Source organism: Hibiscus syriacus, unplaced genomic scaffold (genome assembly GCF_006381635.1).
Source record: "Hibiscus syriacus cultivar Baekdansim isolate YM2019G1 unplaced genomic scaffold, ASM638163v2 tig00013808_pilon, whole genome shotgun sequence".
NCBI classification, from domain to species: domain Eukaryota; kingdom Viridiplantae; phylum Streptophyta; class Magnoliopsida; order Malvales; family Malvaceae; genus Hibiscus; species Hibiscus syriacus.
The window spans coordinates 309,691-337,239 of NW_024062310.1; the positions used below are offsets into that span (position 1 = coordinate 309,691).

General features: G+C 36.9%; 2 protein-coding genes and 2 pseudogenes across 2 annotated transcripts; 1 reads left to right on the forward strand and 3 right to left on the reverse strand.

The window, feature by feature from the left end:
• Window positions 1-2,258: 2,258 nt before the first annotated feature.
• On the reverse strand, window positions 2,259-6,700 carry LOC120206464. The gene is made up of 7 exons (XM_039206108.1): window positions 6,591-6,700; window positions 3,244-3,598; window positions 3,125-3,158; window positions 2,866-3,045; window positions 2,700-2,789; window positions 2,544-2,612; window positions 2,259-2,312 (listed from the first exon to the last, which is right to left on the reverse strand). Exons 2-7 carry the CDS (start codon window positions 3,567-3,569, stop codon window positions 2,259-2,261), a joined length of 753 nt encoding a protein of 250 aa, XP_039062039.1. The 5' UTR covers window positions 3,570-3,598; window positions 6,591-6,700.
• Window positions 6,701-9,036: 2,336 nt separating this feature from the next.
• LOC120206489 (CRS2-associated factor 2, chloroplastic-like) lies at window positions 9,037-13,354 on the reverse strand. Its single transcript, XM_039206126.1, has 6 exons — window positions 12,598-13,354; window positions 12,379-12,506; window positions 11,475-11,700; window positions 11,259-11,386; window positions 10,449-10,593; window positions 9,037-9,656 (listed from the first exon to the last, which is right to left on the reverse strand). The coding sequence occupies exons 1-6, from the start codon at window positions 13,241-13,243 to the stop codon at window positions 9,205-9,207; spliced, it is 1,725 nt and encodes a 574-aa protein (XP_039062057.1). The 5' UTR covers window positions 13,244-13,354; the 3' UTR covers window positions 9,037-9,204.
• Window positions 13,355-14,223: 869 nt separating this feature from the next.
• LOC120206465 lies at window positions 14,224-16,249 on the forward strand (annotated as a pseudogene).
• A 267-nt stretch (window positions 16,250-16,516) lies between these two features.
• LOC120206490 lies at window positions 16,517-23,668 on the reverse strand (annotated as a pseudogene).
• Window positions 23,669-27,549: the final 3,881 nt, after the last annotated feature.

Below are 27,549 nucleotides of genomic sequence, written 5' to 3' on the forward strand. Positions count from 1 at the left end.
ACTTCCCTTTTTTAACCTTTGCACTTAAAATAAAAGTTTCTCAAAACTGGTTCTTGATTAATACTCAGAATGCTAAGAAGACTGTTAGCTAGAAGAGAGAATATGAATCAAAGGTTAAGTAATAGAATGAGCACCGAATGAGCAAAGACAAAGAACTTAGAGAGAATTTTCACAAGAAACAAGCAGCCATATTTTTTCCCTGAATTTCTGAGATCCTAGAGATCTGGGAATACTGGCATTGAACTACTAAATATTTTGGATGATCCCCACAAATTCCATGTAGTTTTGCTCTTGGTTTCTAGCTCTCCCTTGCTTTTCACAACTGATTCCACCACCTTTATCCTTCAGCAACCTTTTTTCTATTGCTTTCACCATTTCAATTTACCTTTAAACCCAAAAAGAAATTGAAATCAATCAAAGGAAGAAAGAACCAAACAAGCAGAGGCCAAAACGTAAGGCCAAGGTGGACACATAAACAGATGCAACAGACACCGTAATAGAAAACACTGTTTTTTCAGTTTTCTTTTTTCATCCCTTTTCCTTTCAGAACAGTGAAAATGAAAAACTATTTAAATTACAAAAGGTTTATAAATCTTGGGCCTTTTAAAAATAAAAAATAAAAACACCCAAATATTATAAGCGCTTTTGCTTAGGTGGATTAAAGGTGCGTCTTATTAAATACTTCTTTTAATGATAATATTGACATGACATAATATGAGAAGATACGTTAGGAGTACATTTTTTTTAAGTTTTCTTATCACATCAGATTTTAAAAACATTTAAAAATATATAATTTAAAAAATTTAAAAAATTATAGGGACTAATAATTTAATACATATCAATTCTATGAGTTGAAAATTATAACGAGATTAGTTTATATACACATATTAAAGTGTTTAAGTTATATTTCTTGACAATGAGGGATTAAAGTTAAAAGTGTATTCTTTAACTTTTTTATATTTATATCTAATGAATCTATTTATACACATATTAGTAAGGTTTATTAATTAAGATTAGAAATTGTTAGAATTCGATGGAGCTCAAATTTATCAACTGAATAATTTGTCAAGAGTGAGTGAATTGACTTTTTGGGTTTAAGGATTAAGAAGTATAAAGATGAAACAAATTGCACAAGAATTTATAGTGGTTCGACTTCTCAACCAAGTCTATATCACCTTTGAGGTGGCTTTAATGGCGCTGAGATGAAATCAAAGCGCCCCTTTCTAGTGGTTTTATTCTTCGAATTTATGGGTGTTGGCGATGTAATTGGTGAGATTAGATGATTTGGGGTTTGAGAAGATTATTCCAATATTTGCTATTTTTAGGGTTTGTAATGTAATTCAAAAATATTAAAAGGTTTTAGATAAAGATCTGTGACTTTGCTTTGTTTAAAAGAGAGAGAGACTGATGTTTTCGTTTGTATTATCAGAGAAGATGGTGATTTGGAGAATATAATATTAATATATTAATAACATGAAAAAAATTGATTATATAATTTTTTAATTAATCATATAATAAGGCTGAAAAGGTTCATACAATAATTTCTCCTAAAACACAATTTTTGAGATTATGTGTACCTAACCTCTAGGTGATCTGGTGGTTTGAAATTTGAATTGATTTTGTCCATCATCCAATAATTTCTTCGACCGAGATCAAAGAAATGGAGATATGGCACGTAGATCTACTGCAGATGCATGAATAAAATCTATTTACTTGATTTAATTTACTGATACTCTGCTTGCCTTGGGGATTTCTTTTCACGTTGGCATAGCTGAGGGAAGAACATTCACGCCTCACACACAGATTTCTCCCGTAGATAACACCGAAGAACCTCAAGAACATACTGTTTTTAAGTTACTGTACAAATTAAATCCTGGTATTTGATAAAACTGCCTACCGGGGATTCTACAGCTTCCAATTTCATGAACACTAAGTTTTTGTACTCTTCCTGCTAGCTAATTGAGCACAGTTGCCGTCGGCGTTAGCCCGGAATTTTGACACCGATGATCTCCTCTCTTTTAAGTGAGTCTCCGGTATGACTCAGGGAACAACCTTGAGAAAGATGATTCTTTGAATTTAACTACAAAAGCAAATGCGCCATAGGCCGGTAAGTGCATCGTTCCGACTAAAAGGTACCTGTTCGGACCAACATATATAGCAACGGAGACGGAAACAAGGTTAGGAGTGTACATTGGAAACATACGTGTGTGCATGAAGATTAAAATGTGTACCAGATCGGAGCATAAAACGGTGTCAAGTCAAGGAATGGATATGGCCACCTGCAAAGAGACAGATGCCACAATGTGAGAATCCTTTTACAACACAGATAAAATAGAAAAACAGGTATGGAACTATACCAAAGGTTATAATAAGCATGGACGAGCCATTGGAATATAACGAAGATGCTGGTCCATAAGAAAAAATACGCAATTCGGAAAAATGGGAACCGCTGCAACGGAAAACGGTAAGATCAGCTTCGCAATCGATCGAAAGATTCTCGAAATGAGATGCTGGTATGAGTATTAAACAAAAGTAAAACTCACCATGCAATTCAAAATTGAGTCACAGAGTAGGAAAGCAGCATTGACAGAGTGCATAGAGATAATAAGCATCTGCAGTAAGAAATGGTTTCAGTCATATGCACAGCAACACCAGTTCCGAAGACTCCGGAAAATTAGAGTTAGCGGCCTCATACTTACCAAATCGACACCGTATGGTATCGACTTCAGAAATGGAAACAGAATGATCCAAAATACCAAATCAGTGAGCATTGATGCACCGGCAGAAGCCTATCAAAGGCAGTTAAGATGATGCTTAGCTATTTTGCACAACTTTTTAGAAACTGATTAGAGAAAGAAAACATACTTGATACATAATTTGAAAGGCATAAATCCATCGACCGTCTATTTCGCGGTCATCCGAAAGTTCAGACTCATTGGATTCATGGGTGTCCTGCTCGGTATCTGAACTCACACGATCGGCGCTATCGCAACGAGCTTGTGCCCAGTGTTTTTGACATCCGTAAATGGAGATTACACATCCAAGCTGCAATAAAAATAGAGAAGATCAGCAATCAAGAACCGATGAACTATCGTACTTCGGAATGAACATATCAGAGACATACCATAAAGTATGTCGTGACCAAAGTAAAAGTCCACCTGTTGAGGAACATACAGAGAATAAATCGTCAGGCCCGTCCACAATGGTAGAACTAGAACCAATGCAGAATGATATATCACTCACTGAGTATAAAAGAAGAAGATGCTGAATCCGTCGATGACGACATTGAGCACTAGCAACGTTAAGAGCGTGATGAAAGCCAACATTCGAAAACCGAGCAGCCAAGCGGGATGAATGCTTTTGAGACTTGTATTCCAAGCTTCCTCCTTATATACCTCCCCGGGACTCACCGTCTGGTTTCCTGCACCCCGACGATTCGATCTTTTCCGGCCTTCGAATTTGGAAATTAAAATTGTGGCCACCACCAAGTAGAACAAGACGAAAAGTGCACAAACAAAGAACCGCCAATTCAACCAGTAGCTTGAGGTGGCGGTGCTTTCGGCAGTCATGATGGGCTGCCAAAAATGTGTTGAGGATCCTGTACAACAAAGCTCATGAAATTTAATCCTACTTGCTACCTTGGTTGTATCATGTTAACTTTTAATATACTTTCTTTATTATCAAAGAGAGGTACTGAATATAAGGAAATGGCAGACTATATAAGAAAAAGCAACCCACACACCACCAAACAGGTGCTAGTTAAGGGCCCCATTTAATAACAAAATACCCAACAATCTTCGACAAACTGTACACGACACCATCGTGCATAAAACGTGAACCTAACACCATGCAGTAACCCATGCACAAATATGCATGCATCATGTATACGATAACATTCACCCTGCTTTATCCCATTTCAACATTCAAACAACTAAACACAGTAAGGTTTTGACGAAACTGAAGGAACCTAGGTTTAGAAAGAGGCTTCGTGAGGCCATCCGCAACCTGATGCAAAGCAGGAACATAACAGAGACATAAATCTCCAGAAGCCACTTTCTCCCTCACGAAATGGACATCCAACTCAACATGCTTAGAATGAGCATGAAACACAGGACTTGCACTCATGGCAACTGCAATCGTATTATCGCTCCAAACAATAGGAATATCGACACATACCACTCCCATTTCACGAAATAAACCACTCGACCAAGTCACCTCAGAAACCGTATCAGCGACACCACGATATCCAGCCTCAGTTGATCGTGACACTGATTTTTGTTTATGAGAACACCAAGAGACGAGATTGCCACCAAGAAAGATACAATAACCAGAAACAGAACGTCGATCATCCTAGTTACTTCCCCAATCAGCATTCGAAAAGTACGTAACCGAAGATCAGAAGATGATGCATGAAAAATCAAACCATAATCCATAGTGCCACTTAAACAATAAAGAATCCATTTAACTGCTAATCAGTGCTGATCACAAGGACGATGCATGTATTGAGCAACCCGTCCAACACTAAATGAAATATCTGGCCAAGTATGACTCAAATAAAGAAGCGCACCCACCTCACTTTGATAAAATTGAGAGTCATCAAGAGGCCGACCAACATCTTGAACCAACTTAGACGTAGATACCATGGGAGTGGGAACCGAACGTGCACCAGCCATATCAACAAGTTCAAGCAACTCCCGAATATATTTCCTCTGACTCAAAAACAAAACACCATCTGCTCGAGTAACCTCAAGACCAAGAAAGTAACCCAACTCCCCCAAGATCTTTCAATGAAAACTCACGACCAAGAGAAGATACAACTTCTTCAATCATCTCAACCGAATCACCAGTCACAACAATATCATCAACATATACTAGAATATATAGACAATGTCCATCATCCCTCCGAATAAACAAAGATGCATTGGCCTGAGTTCATGTGAAACCAAGAGACAAAAGAAAATCCGGAAGCTTAGAATGCCAATTACGAGACGCCTGTTTCAATCCATACAACACCTTTTCCAATTTGCACACAAGTTTACCACCATCGGAGGACTCTTGTTCAAAGCCAGGCAGTTGAACCATATACACCTCCTCAAAAAGATCACCATTGAGAAAAACATTATTGACATCAACTTGACGAAGCTTCCAACCATTCTGAACTGCTAAAGATAAAATCCCATTAACAGTGGAAGACTTCACAACCGGGCTAAACGTTTCTCAAAAATCATGACCTGAAACATGAGAAAAACCCTTCGCAACAAATCGAGCCTTATACCGAGCAACCGAACAATCCGTATTCTTTTTAATACAAAACAACCACTTACAACAGATGGGAACACGATTATCAGGTAAGGAGACCAATTTTCACGTACCATTTCGAACAAGAGTTTCGTATTCATCATGAATGGCTTGCCTCCAACGAGGAGAAGCCAAAGCTTGTCGAACCGTAGAAGGTTCTACTTCACCTGCATTTAAGCTCTCCACGTGAAACAACTTGGGTTTAAAAATCCCAAGTTTACTTCTAGTAGTCATGGGATGTTGATTTGTAAGAGAGGATGGCCCACGCATATCAACAATATGACTACCACTCACACCTCCTCTATAGTAAAATGTAGACCATCATCACCAATTGTCCTTTAAACAGGTAAGGACTCACCCATCAAATCACCACCAAGACGGTTGTGCACAAGACCCGAAGTACCAACTGCCAACCCATCTTCACATAGATTTGGACCAAGAAAACTATCAAGAACACGATCTTGGGATGAGCATAGCATAGGAGTACTGCCAGAAATAGTTTGACTAGAATCGGTACACATCCAAAGCACCAGCAAGTAACGACATTTAACCCACATGTGCAGCATCAGATGGACCAGCAGTCTCAGTCCGAGGGTCACCGAGAGGCTCAGACCCTGAATCAGGAGACAACGCCACACTATCATCAGAACCAACGGTTTCACGAACATCAGGAACCGCAACACAACCATGTCCAATTGGATCAGCCCCAAGAACAACAAAAAGGTCTTCATAGGAGCGTGTTAACTTGTCAACAGAGGCCTCAGAGCAAGACTCAAAAGAAAAAAACCCTCTCATCAAAAACAACATGCCGAGAAATATAGACTTTACCGTCTGATGTCATACAAAACTAACCCTTGTGCTGTCCCACTATAACCAAGAAACTATAAGGTTTAGACCGAAATTCAAACTTTCGGGTGTTGAACAGACGTAAACATGAAAAACATTGACATCCAAACACTCATAAGAAATCATATAGAGGAGATCGAGCGAAGAGCTTTTTCAAATGGAGACACATCACCCAATACCTTAGTAGGCAACCGATTTATCAAATGAGCAGCCGAAATCACCGTATACGACCAAAATTTCAACAGTAAAGATGCTTGAGCTAATAAGGTAAGAATATACATTCTTTATTATATAATAATTTAATCAAAGAATATAGATGAAAACAAATATAACGTCCCTGTCAGACATATATTATCAAAATCCAGAAGACTGTTATAGAATGTTACAATGAACTATGAAGAAATACCAGAAAAAAGAAGAAAAATTACAGAACGCTTTCAATTTACCTTTGACCGGAGGGAATTATTTTATGAAGCCGGCTGGGGCAGAGGGAAGGCCACGGCAGGGTACGTGATCGGTGTGCCGACGGAACAGTAGCAGTGGTGCCGGTGAGCTTCAGAATTTCTTCAAATTCCAGAAAACTGCAATGACAATCGCAACGACAATGGTAATGACAACAACAACGATAAAGATGATGACAATGGTTATATATATTGTTTTTTTGAATTGAATTTTTGTTATTTGTTGTTGAATTTTAGAAGAAAGTTTTATTCTCGAGAAACAAAGATTTTATCCAAAAAACCAGACAAATGAATTGTCAACCATGATACAAGGATGTTCTCGAGAATCGTCGTCTCCACTTAAGATTGAATTATATATACATATATAAAAAAAGATTTAATAATAAATAAATAAACTATATAACAATCTTTGTTATCATTCAGACAAGTTTCAACATCGTTATGCAAAAACAAATTTGTAATTATCCGTTATTCGCTAAAATAATTTTTTTATATAACTGTAAAAACAATGTAAAATTTAATTTAGTATAGGTTGATCTTATAGTTATATTTCAATTCCTCTTTTGTACTTTATACAAAAAATATTATAGGGATTGCACGAACCAACTTAACTCAGTGGATAAAGAAATCATTATTCCTAGAGGTCACGGGTTCGAGCACCAGCGATTGTAGCATGGTGAGTAAACGTTTATTGTCAAATGGTTGAGGGCATTTAAAACAATACTACTTTGTAATCACTTTAGTTTAATAAAAAAATATTATAGGGACTATGATAGTAATTTATTACTAAAGAACTATTTTATAATTTTTTGTTTTATAAATGTGTTGTACTATTTTGAGTAAAGTACATAAATGGTCCATCAACTATAGGATATTGTTTAGCTAAGTCTCCAACTATTAAAAGTTATAAAATGATCTCCGATTATAGGGCAATGCTTTGTTGAGTCCTTCGACTGTTAAGAATTATAAAATGTCACATGACTATTCATATGTCTTAAACTCGTTATTTTCCGTTAAAAAATTAGCGACCGTCTGAGCTTAGCGCTAACATGTTGACTATGATATAATAAAAACTTATCACATAACTATTTGAGATGTATTTTGTGGAATGACTCCTTTTACATTATGTCGTTGAGCTAGTGTTTGAAACATTATTTTGTCGAGTCAGTGCTGGAAAGCAACTGTGGTGTTGGTAGACATCATTAAAATATGATTTTATCATATCTCAATTAACAATTTAACATCCAACTCGGACGTTAAATTTTAATGGTAAAGAATGAATTTGGAACATATGAATAATTTAGTGAGCATTTTGTAATCTTCAATAGTCGGATGACTCAACAAAACAATACCCTATAGTCGGAGATCATTTTATAGCTTTTAATAATTGAGGGACTCAAAAAAAACAACGCTATATAGTCAGGGACTATTTTACACATTCTTCCATTTTACAAGTTTCTCATCAGATCAGAAGACATAGAATACCAGCTAATCCTTCCAAAGAAAATCTTAAACATAGTTGGTTAATCCTATTAAGAACTGTCCACACCAGTAGTTTTGGACACTAAAATTCACTTACTGAATTCCCTGCATGCTTACGAGACCAGCTATGAAGGCCAGCAGTAATTCTATCAATGAGAGGGGTACAATCCTTCACACTAAGCCCCTGTGGATGTTACATTAATGTCAAAGACGTCCATACTTGAACTTGAATCCAACGAAATTATTATTTCTTGTTGATAATTTTGCTCTATTTCTTTTATATTTTTAGGATCAAATTAAAAGAAGGTTACAAGTACAAGAATTAAAATGATTTTTTAATGAAAAATAGGTTATATAATAAAATAAAATGATGAATCTAAAGAGAATATACACGTTATATTGATGTTTGTTTTGAACTATAAGTATAAAAAATTAAAATTATAGAGATCAAAATAAAAAAATCAAAAAGTGTAAAACTATGTGTTTAATTTAAAAAAATTGTTGGAATTTATTAATAATTTTAAATCTTTAACCTTGTTCCTTTTTTTAATCGTGATATTATTAGGTCGGCGGCAGCTACCGACAATTTTAGTTTGATTACGATTTTTGTTTGTACCACATGACCAAATTGAAAAGGAAAATAAATTACAAAGATCAAAATAAAAATCTCACACATTTTATTATAAAAGTACTCGTACAATTTTTTAAAAATAATGGTATATTTTCATAAAAAATAATTTTTTAAGTTAAAAATCTAAAATCAAAGATTTAAAACTATGGATAAAAATAAAAAAATTCGAAACTAAAGAGATTCAAAATGAAAGGGATAAACAAAAACGGATGAATTTCCTTGATTGCGTGTAGTAATCTCACGATGAAGGGAATAAAAATAATTGAAGTATTTAATATATAATGCTTCAAACAGTAGATTTTAGATTTATGAGAAATTGAGGTACTCACATGGGATATACATTTAATCTGCAGCTATGCAATAGGAGCAGAAGCCAGCCGCTTAGAGACATGTACAACAATCAGCTCTCGTAATGGTGAAAACGATCTCAGTAGGTTAAGATAACCACATAAATTGTAGTTCAGCAGACTGACCTACTGATCTTGGCTAATGATCTGCCCTTTTCGACTTCATTTTCGATTCCCTTCGGAGCCTTTCCGCAATCTTGTCAACAGGTAATGACCCTTGCGGGATAGGTGAATCGACCTCTTCAACCTCTTCGTCATCATAATATTCATCATCAACAATGTCATCATCGCTGTAAAGATCATTTTCATCGCCAAAATCCTCCCTGTAAGAACCACCTTCAAACTCTGCCGAGAAACTTCTGGAAGAACCATCTTCACCGGACAAGACTAATGCTTCACAGGAATGCTCCGTGGCCAGAGAAAAGCCTTCAAATTCCTCTACCTTTTCCAGAAGAGCATCTGGGCCCAGAGCAATCTCTTCCAACAACAATGCCTTGCTTGACTCAATTGCACGCCTCCAGAGGGACATCATTTTTGGACTAGATACAACCGTTTTGGCATCCGCTGTACCACTATCATCGTTAGACTTGGCTGCAACACATAAGCAATTGTCAATGTAATCTGCATTGTTAAAAAAGATTTTTAAAGCAGCAAACATCAACACAACAGAACAGAACAATCATCAAGTTATCCAGGGAAACTAGAAACGGCGGCCAGCACCTTCTCCATGCAGTAAAAGATAACTGTGCCCACATCAATCTCAAAATTTAAGAAGATCGAGTATTACAGCCCAAGAACCTGGAAAACCTGCAATGCCCAACACTAAACGTAGAAGGAGCAGCTTTTCCAAATTCTTCTTGACTGAAAACTCGTGCATATAATACAGACCAGTGTAGAATACCAAATTCTGGGATTGCGTACTCATACATTACAGCCTTTACCCAGAATCCAAACGAACTGTCATCTGGTCAGTTAAACTGTCTACATTACTTGAATGCTTTTAGAGTCATGCTGCCCTGATTTGTAATGGCCAGAAGAAACTTCCTTGAATTTGATTGAAATAAATAAATAATAAAACAACTAGAAATGAGTTGCAACAAATATTCTTTACAAATTGAACATTCGGTCCCTGACACTGTTTGTGATAGGCCATGCTTGTAAGCCTATGGCATATCCCACCACATCATTGTATTTCATCCCAATATCTTAATTTTTCCACAAAATAACCAATAGAATCCATTGGGAACTTCTAACAGTCACAAAAATCATTTGGGACAATCCTCAGGGCATCCATCTCTGTTATGCTTTTCCAAAAAAAAAAAAACAAAGCAATGCAATGCAATGCAATGCAAAAGTTACCCTAATACTCTTTATAATGCATACCTGAATTAACTATACCACTTGAAATGTCAGCATTAGCAGGAAGAAAAGTTGAAGAAGTGTCCCCATACATTGATTTCCATTCTCGTCCCCTCCACATCAAAATTTGTTCATCATCAAAAGATAACAAAACGCAAGGAACCAATTCCTGATAAATAAGAAAGGTCAGGCCACAATTATAAGGAAACCCATAATTTCTTTATTAGAATGACCAAAATTAACCGATAGTATTCTGAACTCTATCTTGTCTGTGCACCTCATGTTCAGCTAAGCACCAAATATGGGAGTGTTTGGTCTTTACATTTTTGAAGTGGCTTTTGAGGTTGATAATATTGCATCGGACTATGATAGTTTCTTGCATTTGATATGCTTTTATACAGGGTCATGTTGATTTTTGAGTATGGATTAAGCGCCTGTCAATAATCAGGAAGATGAAGAATAATTTCTAAATCAATCCAAGAAGCATAATACGCATCACACTTGAAGCTACAATTAAGAAAAAGTTCTTTGTAGCATGCATATGGTTTAGCATAAAAATTATCTAATTCAAAATACAAAGAGTTTAATTCACTAGTCCCTCCATTATCATTAAATATAGTCATTTGAGCTCAAACCTCCAAAGAACGAATTCAAGAGCCTTGTTATCTCACATTTTTTTCATAAAAGAAATGTTAAACCAGTGCTGCAAGTTTTTATATCCTCTTGGTTTCCGTAAATGAATCTTGAACAAGTCTTCAAGAATTTCAAACCAATTTAGGCATTAAAATAAAGAAAATTATAAAGCCCGTGAAATGGTTAAAGAATGTTACAGACCTTCAGTTTAGCACCTATCTTCTTGTAGTCACTTGCATGCATCCCTTTGCAGTCAATCTTCACCAAAGGGCTTCCTTCAAAAGCATCTCTAACATCTTTCACTAGGGAAGCATACACACCATTTTTTGCTGCAACATTAATGAAAAAAAGGTTACTAACTTCTGGAAAAGGCAAACCATGATTGCCAACAATGCAAACCATGATTGAATCAATTACCTAATTTAAATATGGGCAGAAGTGATTTCCCTTTCTTCCGAAACTGATCCGCTTCAGCTTTTGTCAATCCTTCTGGAGCTTCTTGGATAAGTTTCGGATAGACTGGAGTAGCTGGTTTCCAAAGCATCACTGGGTACTGTGGACGAGTACGATAGTTGTAGTTTCGTCCCCGGAAAAGATAAACAACACCACCAACTCGGTGAATGATTTTCCCCCCAGTTTTTTCCTGACGTAAGAATAAACTTGAGAGAGAAGGAAATAAGAGCTTTGTCTATTTTCCTATGTAAGAAAAGGCAATTTTTTTTAAAAGGACACATAAACAGGTTGAATAAAAATTGCACTTAAATGCTACAGTCATATAAACACATCTTGTAACAACAGTCGGATGCCAACTTACTTCCTGAGAGCTTTGTTTGTTGAAGTGAATACCAGATCTGGGGATATAAGAAACTAACTGGCTAACAGAACATGTTTCTCCTTCAACAGCGCAATCAATCAAAATATACTGAATCTACATTTTCAAAGGAGAAAGCGTGGGGCGTGCACCCTCTAAAATCACAGAAAGAGAGTAATTCAACTTCTAAACCAATTCATTAGGGGTCTTACACTTCACAAAACTAATGTTTTTCTAACAAAGTATGCAAGAAATATTATCTTGGGTTCAAATAAATAGACGAACCTACTACTTGATACCGAAAAAAGTGCGATTGCATGTGTTGTCAAGGGCGTAAGGTATACTCTAAGCGCCAGTTCCATCATTATTATCAAAATTAAGACGAGTATGCATATAAACCCAAAGGGCAGTGCTCTACTGTAAACAAAAATACGAACAGGAAACATGGTTCTGACTTCTGAAGGAACATAAACAATTGAAAGCAGAAAGAGTGTTAAAAGAGGCATTTACTTCAATATGACGACAAACGTTATCCATGTCGACGGTGGGAACTCCTTTGCACTTAACTTTGCAAACACGACGCCGTTTCCAATGCGTGTGTATCAAATCCAGCATGTTATGCGTCAATCCATCCCTCCCTGAGTCCACAAAAAGCAGAATTAATTAGAACACTAATCTCCAAATCAAAACACCTTTGTTTTTTTAACACGTATAGTATCGAGAACTCACCGAGATTAACCTGACGGTTATCGGATAACATTGGTTTAACCAGCATCTTAACCTCCCATTTCTTCAACGGTTCCCCTAATATCTCCTCCCTCGTTCTCCCTTCCTTAGGATACTTCCCGAACGGAAACGGCCCGGGCATTTCCACGAATTTCACGCCCTTTTGACCAGGGGGAGGAGGGTTAAACGAATCGAAAAGCGGGATCTTCTTCTTCGATTTCTTCAACGGAGCCTTCCCGGTCCACGGCCGCGGCATCGTCGGCGGCGCGAAAGGGAAATGAGCCGGCTCCCTGATGGCTATGGGCTCGGCGTTGGGGGTCTCGGAGTAACTGTACTGGAACTCGAAAGGAGCGCCGGGGAGCTTGTAGGAGACGCCGTTTTCGCCGACGATAACGCATCGGTCACCGTCGGATTGGATGACTCCCTTCTTGACGGGTTTCCGGTAGTTGGTGCGGCGGTGAGGGAAGGAGAGGGCGGGGTTGGAAGGAGGAGGGGTAGTTTGGGGATTTCGGAGGCGGGGAGGAGGATATTTGGGGACGGGGATCGGAGGGGAGGGAGGAGGAGTGGATGAAGCGGTGTCGTTTTGGCGTGGGTTTGAAGGAAGGGAAGAGAAGAGATTGAGGCCAGGGAGTGACGCTAGAATTTGCATTGAAAATTAAAAATGTTGAATTTGTTTCCGTTTCAGTTTGAAGAGAGAGTGAAGTAGATAATTTCTTCCACTTCTTCCGATTTTCAACGAAGAAGCTGAGATAACCAACCCGACCAAGTAGAACTAGATTTTTTTAAGTAAAGGATAAAGCATACAAATAGTCCCCAAACCTTTACGAATATTGCATTTTGGTCACCTAACGTTTAGAACTTGCAATACAATCATCAAAATTTTAATTCGTTTTCATTTTGGTCCCTAGTGTTACCTGACGTGGCTGCTTCTTCCTCCTCCTCCTCTTCCTTCTTTCTTCTTCTTCAACAAAGCAATCATCTTCAGCTTCAAAACCCGATTCCAAAACCAACCCAACACGCCAAGAGGGATGGGAGATAGCAATTACCAAGCTGCAAAGACGTCGAGGTTGGGTTTGAAGCACGGCGGGGGCAAGATCGTTGAAGGTGGCATCTTCTTCTTCTTCCACATTCGGCTTTTTTGCTGTGATAATTACCTGAGTATTTGATTTATCTCCCATGAAAAGGTGTTTTAGGTAGTGCAATTTCTTTAGTAGTTTGATAAATTTGTTATTCTTATGGATGGTTAAATTGAGTAATTAGATAAACTCTCAACCTTTTGATACTGTATATTTATATGTTGGTATGTGCAAATTTAAGTCTCCTTTGTTCCCCTTTTTAAAGTCCCCTTCTAAGATAGTTTGCCTTTTAACCTCGAACTATCTTCAAGCCAATCATTTCTTTTATCCTTTGTTATATGTATGTGTTTTATTCCTTTTAACTTCTCATAAATTTATGCTTGTTGCTTATCTTTTAATTCATTTTGGCTTTAACTAGACGGAAGATCATGTGATTAAAGGAGAATTTGTCATAATCTATCTTATTCATTAGCCTATCTAACTTGTCACTATTAGCTTCTGATGGTATTGGGAGCTTTTGTGTGAGTGAGACAATTGAAAGATATCCGCACTTATGGATGTACCTGTAAGATGATAGGAACACAGTCATTTTAAAAAGTATTCAAGCTAAAATCCTAAAATAATGAAGGGAACTGCAAATCATGAAATATGAATATTTAGAACAAGCTTTAATTTTTTTTCCTTAGTTGAAATCTGCTTCTTGTTTCCAGGAAATATGATGAAACATAGGGCATCAAATGAATAGTTGAACCTTCTTGGGAGAGGTCCCCACCTTTCGTGCCCGACAATACCTCGGAGGATTAGTGTCAGCCAAAGCCTGGGGACACCTTGGGATACCAAAAAAAAATGAATAGTTGAACCGAGTTTTTGATTTTAAGATGCAAAATGAGCAGTGGTAGCTGTTCATATATTCTGTTCAATTTTCAGTTTGAGATTCTATGTGCTTACTTATTATCTACCTGCTTATTGTTCTTTGAGTAGGCAGTCCACAAAGAAGCTTTTACATACTTGGATGGTCAGAAGGATTTTGTTCAGATTGATAATAATGACCTGTATGCTTATCTTCTTGTTAACATCGGGTCTGGTGTGAGCATGATCAAGGTATTCTTCTCATCTTCATTACTTTGGGAATATATGAGGCTTTCAATATCTATAACCAATTGTCACTCTCGTGGATATATAGGTGGATGGAGATGGCAAGTTTGAGCGAGTTAGTGGGACTAACCTTGGAGGTAGCACATTTTGGGGGTTGTGAAGGCTTTTGACAAAGTGTAAAAAGTAATAACGTTCTAGGTGTCTAGTATAATCTTAAGTTTACCTATCAAAAAGAGTTTCGCAACCAATATGGTTTTTTTTTTCATCTCAGATTTGACTAGTTGCTGGAATTGAGTCATCAGGGAAATAATCAGGCTGTAGATATGCTTGTTGGTGATATCTATGGTGGAGCAGGTTATTCAAAGGTAAAAGATGTCTTTATCGTAACTTGGAGTGTCATATAATAGGACCGCTTACTTCGATTTAACATTGCAAAAATCTGTACTTTTCCGTATTTGATTTTCTGTCATAAAACAACTAACTGCTTCACAACTATTTCACGAATGACAGATTGGTCTCTCTGCAACAACCATTGCTTCTAGCTTTGGCAAGGCCATTTCTAACTGTAAAGAGCTCGAAGATTACAAACCTGAAGACATCTCCCGCTCTCTTTTACGAATGATTTCAAATAATAATGGTCAGGTTAGGTGCTGATGTTTTTCTGGCATATAGAACTTCAAACCTTGGATCTTACTAAAATGGAAAAATTGGAACCTGGCATTTTTTTAGTTGTGGCCTCAATGCTGATAGCTATTGCTTCTCATGCGTGGTCAATACCTTATTTTGGATATCTTTTCATGTATTATGAACTCCCCTGGGTTGGAGAGCCAAAAAAAAAATCTTTTTGGTTCAAAACGTTGTTTTCTCAATTCAAAAAGAAAAATTCATTTCTTGACTTCTCCCATGGCAGTATGTTGCATGCATCATCATGTTTTAGTATATTAGAGCAAAAGAAATTTAATACTAATAGCTGTTCTGTTGGGCATTTTTCTTTACTTTTGTGCCCAGATTTCTTACTTGAATGCAGTTCAATTTGGGCTTAAGCAGATATTTTTTGCCGGTTTTTTCATTCGGGGTCATTCCTATACTATGGACACTATATCTGTTGCTGTTCATTTCTGGTAACTATTAGGGTGCTTTTCTTCTTTTCCACTCATCATAATTGAATTAATTGTGCTTGCTCTCTTCCCTGGAATGCATGTTAGAGGTCCAAAGGTGAGACTAAAGCTATGTTTCTGCGGCACGAAGGCTTTCTCGGGGCAGTGGGAGTATTGATGAGCAAGAAAAGCAGAGTCTTGGTGGCTCGATGGTCCATAAAAAGCAACAAATGTTTCCTATCAGCACGTTCTCCTTCGAAAGAAAGCTATCTTGCTCACAAAGCAGCGATTCTAATGATAACGAGGTTATCGAGTGTGCTTTTATGTATTGTAGCATCTACAACCACTTCCTTCACAATTGAATACATCTCAACCGGAGACATATAATGGACATTTTATTATATAGCAAATATATGATCCTACCAGCAACAGCAGGAAATATACATAAAACAGAGTCTTGGCGGCTCGATGGTCCATAAAATGCAACAAATGTTTCTTATCAGCGCATTCTCTGTCGGAAGAAAGCTATCTTGCTCGCAAAACAGCGATTCTAATGATAACGAGGGTACCGAGTGTGCTGTTTATGTATTGTAACATCTACAACCACTTCCTTCACAATTGAATACATTACAACCGGAGACATATAATGGACATTTTATTATATAGCAAATATACGATCCTACCAGCAACAGCAGGAAATATATATATATATATATATATATAGGACATAATTCATCAAGCTCTAGTGCACACCTCCCCATAACAGACCAGACCTTTTTTATTTCCTTCTTGCTTCGTATCAGATTTGGTTTCTTTATCTTTATCCAGGGCACACTTGGGATGCAGATCGAAGTCATTTTCTGCAGTAGAACGATCAGACTTCTCCTGGTTCTTTGCACCCATCGCAGACGAACGAACGTTAAGCGAGTGAGCTTCAGCTCATGCTCCTCGTGCAGTTTGTGTTTCAGTTTCTGTGGCCACCCCTTTGCCATCTCCTCATACTACCTCGATCTCCTTCAACCGTTCCTCGGTGAAAGAATAAGCATCAGCAAATTCAAGGTTCAAAGCATCCCCAAAGGGAAGAGCCAACCAAGGCATTCCTGAATAATATGCCTCAAAGGAGATTCGGTCCCTGTCACTAGAAATAAAAATCACTTCAGATGCTTCATCCTTTGCCTTTATCTTCCTGTATACTTCGACAAGGTTGGGCGTGAAAGCACGGCATGGTGGTCACCGATGGACCGAGAAGTACAAAAGAACAGTCTTTCCCACCAAGTCGGTCACCTTGACCTGAAATAGTAGATCGATCCATCACTCATCAGAAATAAGGAAACTCAGTTTATAGCATCGCTGCTAAACAATGCATGACTGGTGATTACACCCAACAGTTCGAATGAACTAAAAAAAAGCGGGAAACAACTCGGCAAAAGGTTAAACCATTCCGGTCAAGCCACAATTTGAGGTTAACATGATCTTGCAATTGCCAGAGCGTCTAAGGAAACCAAACAATCATACCTTATCCCCATCCTTCCCAATGACATAATCCAGATTCCCTGAAACCAGAATCGATTCGAGAGTTTGTGCTGCCTCTTTTGACTTCTCTATTTCTTCAAGCTCCGCAAATTTTTCCGGGGTAAAAGGGTAGGCCTCGACCCCATGTTCTTCAATAGCGTCAGCAGCTTTGGGATGTAGAGTTTTTCGGTCTGACCCGATAATAACGACAGTCTGAAGGATCGAGAGCTCAAAGTACGTAGCCAATTTCTTACAGCTCTTGTCTTTGAAAGGCAATGCCAACCACGGTGATGCAAAGCTTTGCTTGAAGGATTCCTCGTCGTAATTGAGAGATATCATAACCACCTCAAAATTCTCCCCCTTCACTTTCAGCTTCTTATAAACCTCGGTGAGTTTAGGAGTAAAATCAGCATATGGCTTGAACGATGAGATCGAGAAACATAGACCGACAGTCTTTCTCTCAAGCTCAGACACCGGTACCTAGAATATAAATCAAGAACAGATTATGGATTAAGATAGTACCGATGTATGCAAACCCGTTTTAACCAGTCAATCCATTCATCAAGGTTACCTTATTCCCATCAGATGTAACTACAAAGTCACGTGATGGGGAAACCAAGAGAGTTTTGATGGACTGATCCTTCCTGGCCTTTTCTTCCATGTCTTTTAATTCTCGGATCTTTTCGGAGGTGAAAGGGTACCCTTCCTCTCCATACTTTCGAATGATCTCAACCCCCTCATCAGTCAAGACTTTACCATTTTCATCCAAGAGCACAAGATGAGGTATTCCCGTCACCTTGAACGACTCGTCTAAGTGCTTGTGGGTCTCTAAATCGGAGAAAGGGACCTCAGTCCATGGCATCTTGGAGAAGTAACTGTTGAAGGACTCTTCATTTTTGTTCGCTGAGACAAAAACGACTTCGAAATCGCCTTTCTGAGATAGCTCATAGTACACTTGGATCAAAACCGGGGTGAATCTTCGACATGGACCACACCATGATGCTGAGAAATACAATCCAAGTTTCTTCCCCTTCAAGCTATCGATTTTAACCTATTAAATCGATATTTCAGGCTTCAATTAACCGTAATCCCAATTAATTAAAGGGAATAATTGTTAGAGAAAAGTCAAAGAAAGGGGCTGAGGAGGGAGCATCGAATTCCACCGAATTCGGTGCAATAAATGTTGTTTGAATTTTTGAAATGGGTTTATTACACTTTAGTCATTGGACTTTAGGGTATTTTCAAAAATTAGTCCCTAAGCTTCAACTATAAATACCCTATCTCATTTAGCTTCAAAATCATCCCAAAATCTTCTAGTTCTCTCTCAAGTGTGTTTTGTAAACACCTGTAAATTTTCTCTTTAGTAAAAGATCTGCAACAGTCCGGAGACGTAAGCACAATTGGCTGAACTCCGTTATCAATTTTTCGGGTATTATTTTTCCGCTTTTATTTCGCATTCTCACTAATCTGGTTATAGGGAAATTACTTGTTACTTGTTTATTTCCCAACAACTGGTAATCAGAGCTTTTGGTTGTGAATTTTGTCAATTTTTTGCGAGGTTACTATTCATTACTGTTCACGTGAATAGTAAATTTTGTGAATAGTGAAAATTTGTCGGCGATACGAATTCGTCGACAGAGGTGTTCTAATACACAATGGTTCGCAAGAATTGTCAGAAACGATCCAAATGAATCCATATTCGAGTGGGAGCGATGGCTGCAGACGAAGGGAAGGTGAAAATTCAAAAGTTCGATGGTGCGGACTTTGGCTTTTGGAAGATGCAGATTGAAGATCTTCTGTACCAGAAAAATCTATATCAACCTCTCTTAGGAAACAACCAGATGGCATGAAGAATGAAGATTGGGCTCTTCTCGACAGACAAGCCCTCGGAGTTATCCGACTGACGTTATCCCGCAATGTTGCTTTCAACATAGCAAAGGAAAAGACCACGGCGGGTCTTATGGTGGCTCTCTCCAGTATGTATGAGAAGCCATCAGCCTCAAACAAAGTTCATTTGATGAGGCGATTATTCAATTTGCGGATAACGGAAGGGGCATTAGTGGCTCAACACCTGAATGAACTCAACACAATCACAACCCAGTTGAGTTCCGTGGAAATTGAATTCGATGATGAAGTTCGAGCTTTAATTCTCTTATCATCTCTACCAGAAAGCTGGAATGCTACTGTTACAGCAGTTAGCAGCTCGTCGGGAAATAGTAAATTGAAATTCGACGATGTTTGGGATCTGGTACTGAGCGAAGAAATTCGACGGAGAGAATCGGGTGAAGCATCAACCTCCTCAGCCTTGCACACGGAGTCCAGAGGGAGAACTTCAGAAAGAAATTCAAATCGTGGCAGATCGAAATCCAGATGGGGAAATCAAGAACGGGAAAGAAAGATTTTACCTGTTATAATTGTGGCAAGAAGGGTCACTTTAAAAGGGATTGCCGAGCACTGAAGAAAGATACCGGCGCACAGGAATCTATAAACATGACAGAGGAGACAGGTGATGCCATGATTCTAAGTGTCAACAGTCCGATTGAATCATGGATCTTGGATTCAGGGGCATATTTCCACTCAACCCCATGCCAAGAAATCATGGAGAACTATGTCAGTGGTGATTTTGGGAAGGTTCATCTAGCTGATGATGAAACTTTGAAGATCGTCGGAAAAGGAGACATCCAACTAAAGCTGCCAAACCAGACCACCTGGAAGCTGACAGGAGTGAGATATATTCCTGGCCTCAAAAGAAATCTGATTTCTGTAGGACAGCTTGATGGAGAAGGTTATAGTACAACCTTTTCAGGTTGTGAATGGAAGATTACCAAAGGAGCACTCGTCATTGCTCGTGGTAAGAAGACTTATACTCTCTATGTAACTTCAAATTTAGAGAATATCATTGCAGCCGCAGATGCTGATGGAAAATCAAACCTATGGCACCAAAGGCTTGGCCATATGAGTGAGAAAGGGATGAAGACACTTTTGTCAAAAGGGAAGCTGTCGGATCTAAAGAATGTAGATGTCAGACTATGTGAGGATTGTATCTTTGGCAAACAAAAGAAAGTCAGCTTTGCAAAGATTGGTAAGACACCCAAGGCTGAAAAATTAGAGTTGGTTCATTCTGACGTATGGGGACCATCTCCAGTTCCATCTCTTGCAGGCTCATTATATTATGTCACCTTCATCGATGATTCTACAAGGAAGGTGTGGGTTTATTTTCTGAAGAAGAAATCAGAAGTCTTTGATACCTTCAGAAAATGGAAGGCCATGGTGCAAAATGAGACTGGTTTGAAAGTCAAGCGGTTAAGGTCTGACAATGGAGGAGAGTACAAAAATAGAAGATTCAGAGATTTCTGCGCAAACAATGGGATCAAGATGGAGACAACAGTTCCCATGACACCACAGTAGAATGGCGTAGCAGAGCGCATGAACATAACTCTGAATGAACGTGCCAGAAGCATGAGGATACATGTCGGATTACCCAAATTTCTATGGGCTGAAGCTATCTACACTGCAGCTTACCTGATCAACCGTGGGCCCTCAGTTCCTTTGGATGGCAGAATACCAGAGGAAGTTTGGAGCAAGAAAGAAATAAACCTTTCACACCTAAGAGTGTTTGGTTGTATTTCTTATGTACACATAGACTCTGCTGAAAGAAGTAAACTTGATGCTAAATCCAACAAATGTGCCTTTGTTGGTTATGGCGGTGATGAGTTCGGTTACCGGTTTTGGGACTACGAAAATCGAAAGATCATCAGAAGCAGATATGTCATTTTCAATGAGAATGTGATGTACAAAGACAGATCAACTGTAGAATCAAGTAGCTCTAATACCGAAGCTGAAACAAAAGAATTTGCTGAGTTCGAGGAGATTTCTGGAAATGATGTTCAGATCAGTCCTGAAGCAGTTCAAGAAGAACCAGGCACACTGGAACTAAGACGCTCCTCCAGAATTCCTAAACCAACCCAACGGTATTCTCCTTCTTTACACTACTTGTTGCTGACTGACAATGGTGAACCAGAGTGCTATGATGAAGCTATGCAAGTGGAGGATTCAGTCAAGTGGGAGTCTTCCATGAAAGATGAGATGGACTCGCTTATGTCAAATCAGACATGGTAATTAGCTGAATTACCACCAGGTAAGAAAGCGCTCCATAACAAGTGGATCTACAGGATCAAAGAAGAGCACGATGGGAGCAAACGCTACAAAGCAAGATTGGTTGTCAAAGGTTTTCAGCAAAAGGAAGGTATTGACTACAATGAAATTTTCTCTCCAGTTGTAAAATTGTCTACAATCAGACTGGTGTTGAAAATTGTAGCTGTAGAAAATTTACATCTTGAGCAGTTAGATGTAAAGACAGCTTTCCTTCATGGTGATTTGGAGGAAGAAATCTATATGAGGCAACCAGAATGCTTCATAGATACAGGCAAGAAAAACCTGGTATGCACGTTGAAGAAGAGCTTGTATGGTTTAAAACAAGCTCCTAGACAGTGGTACAAGAAGTTCGATAGCTTCATGAGTAGCAGTGGTTTTACCAGATGCCAAATAGATCATTGTTGCTACATCAAGAGGTTCGACAATAGCTTCATTATTTTATTGTTGTACGTTGATGACATGCTCGTTGCAGGCTCAGACATGCAAGATATTATAAACTTGAAGCAAAAATTGTCGAAGCAGTTTGCAATGAAAGATCTGGGTGCAGCAAAGCAGATTCTTGGGATGAGGATCAAGAGAGACACAAAGTCGGGGACTTTGATGTTATCACAGGCTGAGTACATCAACAAAGTACTCTCCAGGTTCAACATACAAGATGCTAAACCAGTACACCTTTAGGTGTTCATTTTAGACTCGCCAAGAACAGTCACCAAGACGGGGAAGAAACGTGCACACATGGTGAAGGTGTCGTATGCCTCACAATTGGAAGTCTAATGTATGCCATGGTTCGTACCAGACCAGATATTGCTCATGCAGTGGGAGCTGTTAGCAGGTACATGATATGAGGTACTACAGTGAGTTGGGCTTCTCAACTACATAAGATAGTTGCTCTCTCCACAACTGAAGCAGAATATGTCGCTGTTACGGAAGCCAGCAAGGAGATGGTTTGGCTCCAAAGTTTCTTGGAAGAGTTAGGCAAGAAACAAGAAAGCAATGTCTTATATTGCGACAGTCAAAGTGCTATCCATCTAGCAAAGAATCCGTCTTTTCATTCCAGGACGAAGAACATACAATTGAGATATCATTTTATCCGGTCTCTTCTGGAAGATGGGATTTTGAAACTTGAAAAAATTAGTGGAGCTCAAAATCTGGCAGACATGTTGACAAAGACGGTGACCACGAACAAACTGAAGTTGTGTTCAGCTTCAGTTGGCATGCTAGAGTAACAAGACCAGAAATACTACTGCATTGATCGAGGTGTGAAGACAGATTAAAATCAATCTTCAAGTGGGAGATTGTTAGAGAAAAGTCAAAGAAAGGGGCTGAGGAGGGGGCACCGAATTCCACCGAATTCGGTGCAATAAATGTTGTTTGAATTTTTGAAATGGGTTTATTACACTTTAGTCATTAGACTTTAGGGTATTTTCAAAAATTAGTCCCAAAGCTTCAACTATAAATACCCTATCTCATTTAGCTTCGAAATTATCCCAAAATCTTCTAGTTCTCTCTCAAGTGTGTTTTGTAAACACCTGTAAATTTTCTCTTTAGTAAAAGATCTGCAGCAGTCCGGAGACGTAAGCACAATTGGCTGAACTCCGTTATCAATTTTTCGGGTATTATTTTTCCGCTTTTATTTCGCATTCTCACTAATCTGGTTATAGGGAAATTACTTGTTAATCGTTTATTTCCCAACAATAATACCTAACAAACAGCAAGTTCATATACATTAAACTAACATTTCATATCATACTATAAATACAAACTCAAAAACGAGTTCAGAAAACATCCTAGTAATCTTAAAAGAAGGAAAAGAAAAAAAAAAGCTAGTAATTTTACACCATTAACTTCTAAAAAAAGGAAATCCCAGCCTCAACTATTCTCCTTTTCACATATATACAAATATATAACCCTTTTAAGTTTAAACAAAAGGTTGATAAAAATAACATATAAAAAAGAGAGAATAGACAAGAAAAGGTGATCAAAGGGAGATAATTGTCTGATCAGAGTCGTTGCTTACGAGAAAATCCCTGTCTGAAGAAGAGAGAAGGGAATTAAAATCATGGCAATCGCCGTTGATCGTCTCGACAACGTCGTTTGCTGCCTCTGCCATTGTTGAAACTGCAATGTGTTTTGGTTTGTAGTTTTTGGATTGTAAGTGAAACTTCGGCCCTCTGTAGCGTATTTGTAGCGTAATGACTAATGAGTAATAGCTTCATGGGACGGAGATTTCCATTTTTCTCTCAAGGCACCATGGAGCCATGTCGTCAACCACCATGTCGCGACGTAGTTTTTTTAATAGACAAATAGTGTGGTATTTCTTTGAGGTTTCCTTTAAGATTTTAAATAAATCTATCGCTCGCACTTTAATTTTTTTATTTTTTATAAGAATTAAGAAATTATCTTTTTCTTTTGATTTATCAAAACTTATTCATCGTAGTATTTTATAAAAATTGAGAAGTTAATCCAATTAAATAATATTATCAAATTTTATTGTTAAATTACACCCTTGAAAATAGCAGTCAATAAAAGAAAATTACATGTAAAAAACTAAATTTCGTAATAAAATCTATTTAATAAAATAATCTTACATTCCGTTAATCATTTATTTAATAAAATCTATTTATTTAATATATATAATATACTAAATACTCACACATTTGATTGTCTTATTATAAAAATAATCTTACATTTTATAAATAAAACACCTAAAATAAATACATTCTATGAATAATCTAGATTTATAATATATTTTATGTTTATATATAATTCAACAAGCTTAATATATAAGATTTCTTTTGTTTAAAATCCGATGTTGTATGAAGAATTATACATACAATTATAAAAACTAATAAGTGCATACAAGGCATTGGACTTGATCTGTCGGCTATCATGAATTTATGATGTTTTGGAGCTGCTTCAAAATTGTGTTTTTTACTGCTTTGTTGTTCCTTGTATGTTCTGTACTGCCCCTCAAATTATTGAGCAGTGTTAAGAGTTACTTGTCTTAAGATTAATTTGTTGGTTCTACTATGGTGGATTCATTGCTAGTGGTTTGAATATTTAGTTTTATGGCGGAGAGAATTATATTTAGTTTGGAGGGAAGATACAAAGGAGATTCTTTGGTTTGAGGCGAGGGTTGAAGAAGAAGAAGAGTCAAAGGCGTCCTAGGTTCCTGCATGGTCAAACGTTTAACGCGTCACGTCAAGATTTTGTTACTGTTGTAATGACTATTAACGGTGAGTAATCGATTTGTTATAAATCGATAACGTCAGTGACCAATTTGTTACTTTTGAAGCTTCAGTAGAGAAGACAAAAACATACTCAAACATTAGCGATTGTTTGTGTAATTTACCCTTTATTATTTAGTTGTATTCAATCATAATGCCTTTCGTATTGTTGGTTTGCACCTTTAGAGTGCGTTTGGTTCATAAAATGTAAGATTATCAGTGGGAATGTAAGATTACCAGGGAATAGGATTACTGTGAATGTTGTATTTTGTGTTTGGTTGGCTGAGCATGAATGTAAGAATACCGTGTTTGGTTAAAGGAATAAAAGATTATTGAAATGTATATTTGACCAAATTGTCCTTATTATATATTTATTTTTTTAACAAGTTGGAAAATATTTATATATTTTCTTTAAAAAATTTAAATTCATAAAATTTATGTAATTGTTTTTACAAAATTGAAAATATAAAAGGTTTAATGAAATGGTAAAATTTTATTTTAAACTCTGAACTTCATATAAAATTTTAATTATAGATTTTTTTTTGTAAATAAATGAATAAAAGATTATTGGAATGTATATTTGACCAAATTGTCCTTATTATATATTTGTTTTTTTAACAAGTTGAAAAATATTTATATATTTTCTTTAAAAAATTTAAATTCATAAAATTTATATAATTTTTTTTACAAAATTGAAAATATAAAAATATTTAATGAAAGGGTAAAATTTTATTTTAACCCCTGAACTTCATATAAAATTTTAATTATAGATTTTTTTTGTAAATCAAAAATAGTTTAAGGATAAATTTGTAATTTAACCTTCGTAGGGGGCGTTTGGATGGGAGAATGTGGGATTCCCATGGGAATGGAATCCACATTCCCCCGTTTGGTTAGCCCAGAAATCATATTCTCTGGTAATCTTACATTCCCACTGGTATGGGAGAATGTGGGATTCCCATGGGAATGGAATCCACATTCCCCCGTTTGGTTAGCCCAGAAATCATATTCTCTGGTAATCTTACATTCCCACTGGTAATATTACATTCTCACTGGTAATCTTACATTCCCACTGATAATCTTACATTCTGTGAACCAAACGCACCCTTAGGTGTTAAATAGTTTTTACCCATTGTTGTTACTAATTTTTTCTTCTTCTTGGAATTAATCGTCATATTTGGAAAAAAAAGAAATATGCATTTCAAGGAGCTACACAAAATTAAACACAAAAAATTTATTACTTTTTAGGAGTCTTTTCATATTTGAGAAGTTGAAATGTTTGTTCAAATATTTAAATAGTGAAAAGCATTATTTACAAATAACATAACTTGAAATTAATCTCAATCGACGTTCATTGAAGAATATTAGAGTATTATAAGATTAGATTCTTATGAATTTTATTGCTTTTAAATAAGTTTCATAAAAATCAACCCTAAAAAAGAATGAAATTCAAACGTTTTAATATCATCTGTTGATATACATATTTATATTTGACATGTACTCTTCAATTAAGATATTTCCCCCAAAATTAACCTATAAAACTAAACATGATTTCATATATATATATATATATATATATTTATATATATATATATATAGAGAGAGAGAGAGAGAGAGTTAAGATTAAGGATGGGCATGGGAACCAAATCCGATGGGTTCCGACTCGACCCAATCGTATAGGATCGAGTTTTTTTAAATATATTTGGGTTTGCGTCAAGTCGGGTTTTTAAAGGTGATGTTCGGGTCGGGTTGGATTCAGGTTTAGGGTGAAAAATACCCGACCCAAAAAAATGATTTTACCTTATATAGTTATGAATAATTACAATAATACTCCTATATATATATATTTTCAATTAAATCATTGTTTTTATTGAATAAAAACAATATTTTTATTATTTTGGGTCGGGACGGATCGGGTTCGGATTTTATCTCAACAATCGAGTCGGGTGGAGGGTATATATTTTTCAGGTCGGGTCGGGTCAGGTGAAGGATGTAAAATTTTTGGGTCTGATCGGAATTGGTCGAAACCCAATCCAAACTCGACCCATGCTCATCCCTAGTTAGGATCCACTTACACAATGTAACTTGTAACATCTCAAAATTAGGGCTAGTGACTAAAATAGAAGTTTTGAAACTTTGAGGTCTAATTTCAAAAAAAAGTTTAGGGACTTGATTGGGAATATTTTGTGAACGATTGTTTAGTAAATATTTGATGGAGTAAGGGGTAAACTGGTCTTTTCACATGAAATATTTTTATTATCCCTTTATAAAGGATATAAAAACGTGAAAACAGAGGGAAAAGAAAGAAAGAAAGGTCTGGAGACTTGGTTCTCTTCTTCATCATCGTGGCCATGAGCTTCATTTCAAAGGTGAGTATTGGTAAGTTGATCATTTCTTGAGTTTTAAGCTTAGTTTTGATTCTTTGAGCATTAAGAAAGCTTAATGGGAGATTAAGGTGTGTTGAAACTCCAAGGTGAATAAGTTATGAAAGATTAAATATTAAGAGTTTTTAAGTGAATTGATGAGGAATAAGTTATAAATGGATTTTTAAGTCATATTTGACTTGTCAATGATCTAATTAAGAAGTTAGAAACAATAGAAATGAATTAAGAACATGTTGAATAATTGGTAAGATTTTTAAATTCAAGGGTTCTAATGAGATATTGGATGATTTGATGAGTTAAAGTGATATAAGATGGTTTGAGTAAGTATAGTTGAGTTTGATGAAGCAAAAGAAGTTAATAGATTAGAAATTTAATAAGTTATGGAAAATTTTCGGGTGAAACAAGTAAATTT

What these genes read in the sequence shown, in the direction of transcription:
- LOC120206464 (XM_039206108.1), bottom strand. Translation starts at nt 3,569, where the DNA reads ATGACTGCCGAAAGCACCGCCACCTCAAGCTACTGGTTGAATTGGCGG. An exon ending in TGGTCACGACATACTTTATG is followed by an intron (nt 3,046 to 3,124) that starts GTATGTCTCTGA and finishes TTTTTATTGCAG; the next exon opens with CTTGGATGTGTAATCTCCAT. An exon ending in CCTTTCAAATTATGTATCAA is followed by an intron (nt 2,790 to 2,865) that starts GTATGTTTTCTT and finishes TGCCTTTGATAG; the next exon opens with GCTTCTGCCGGTGCATCAAT.
- LOC120206489 (XM_039206126.1), bottom strand. Translation starts at nt 13,243, where the DNA reads ATGCAAATTCTAGCGTCACTCCCTGGCCTCAATCTCTTCTCTTCCCTT. An exon ending in TAACCGTCAGGTTAATCTCG is followed by an intron (nt 12,507 to 12,597) that starts GTGAGTTCTCGA and finishes TTGTGGACTCAG; the next exon opens with GGAGGGATGGATTGACGCAT. An exon ending in AGATAGGTGCTAAACTGAAG is followed by an intron (nt 10,594 to 11,258) that starts GTCTGTAACATT and finishes CTTATTTATCAG; the next exon opens with GAATTGGTTCCTTGCGTTTT.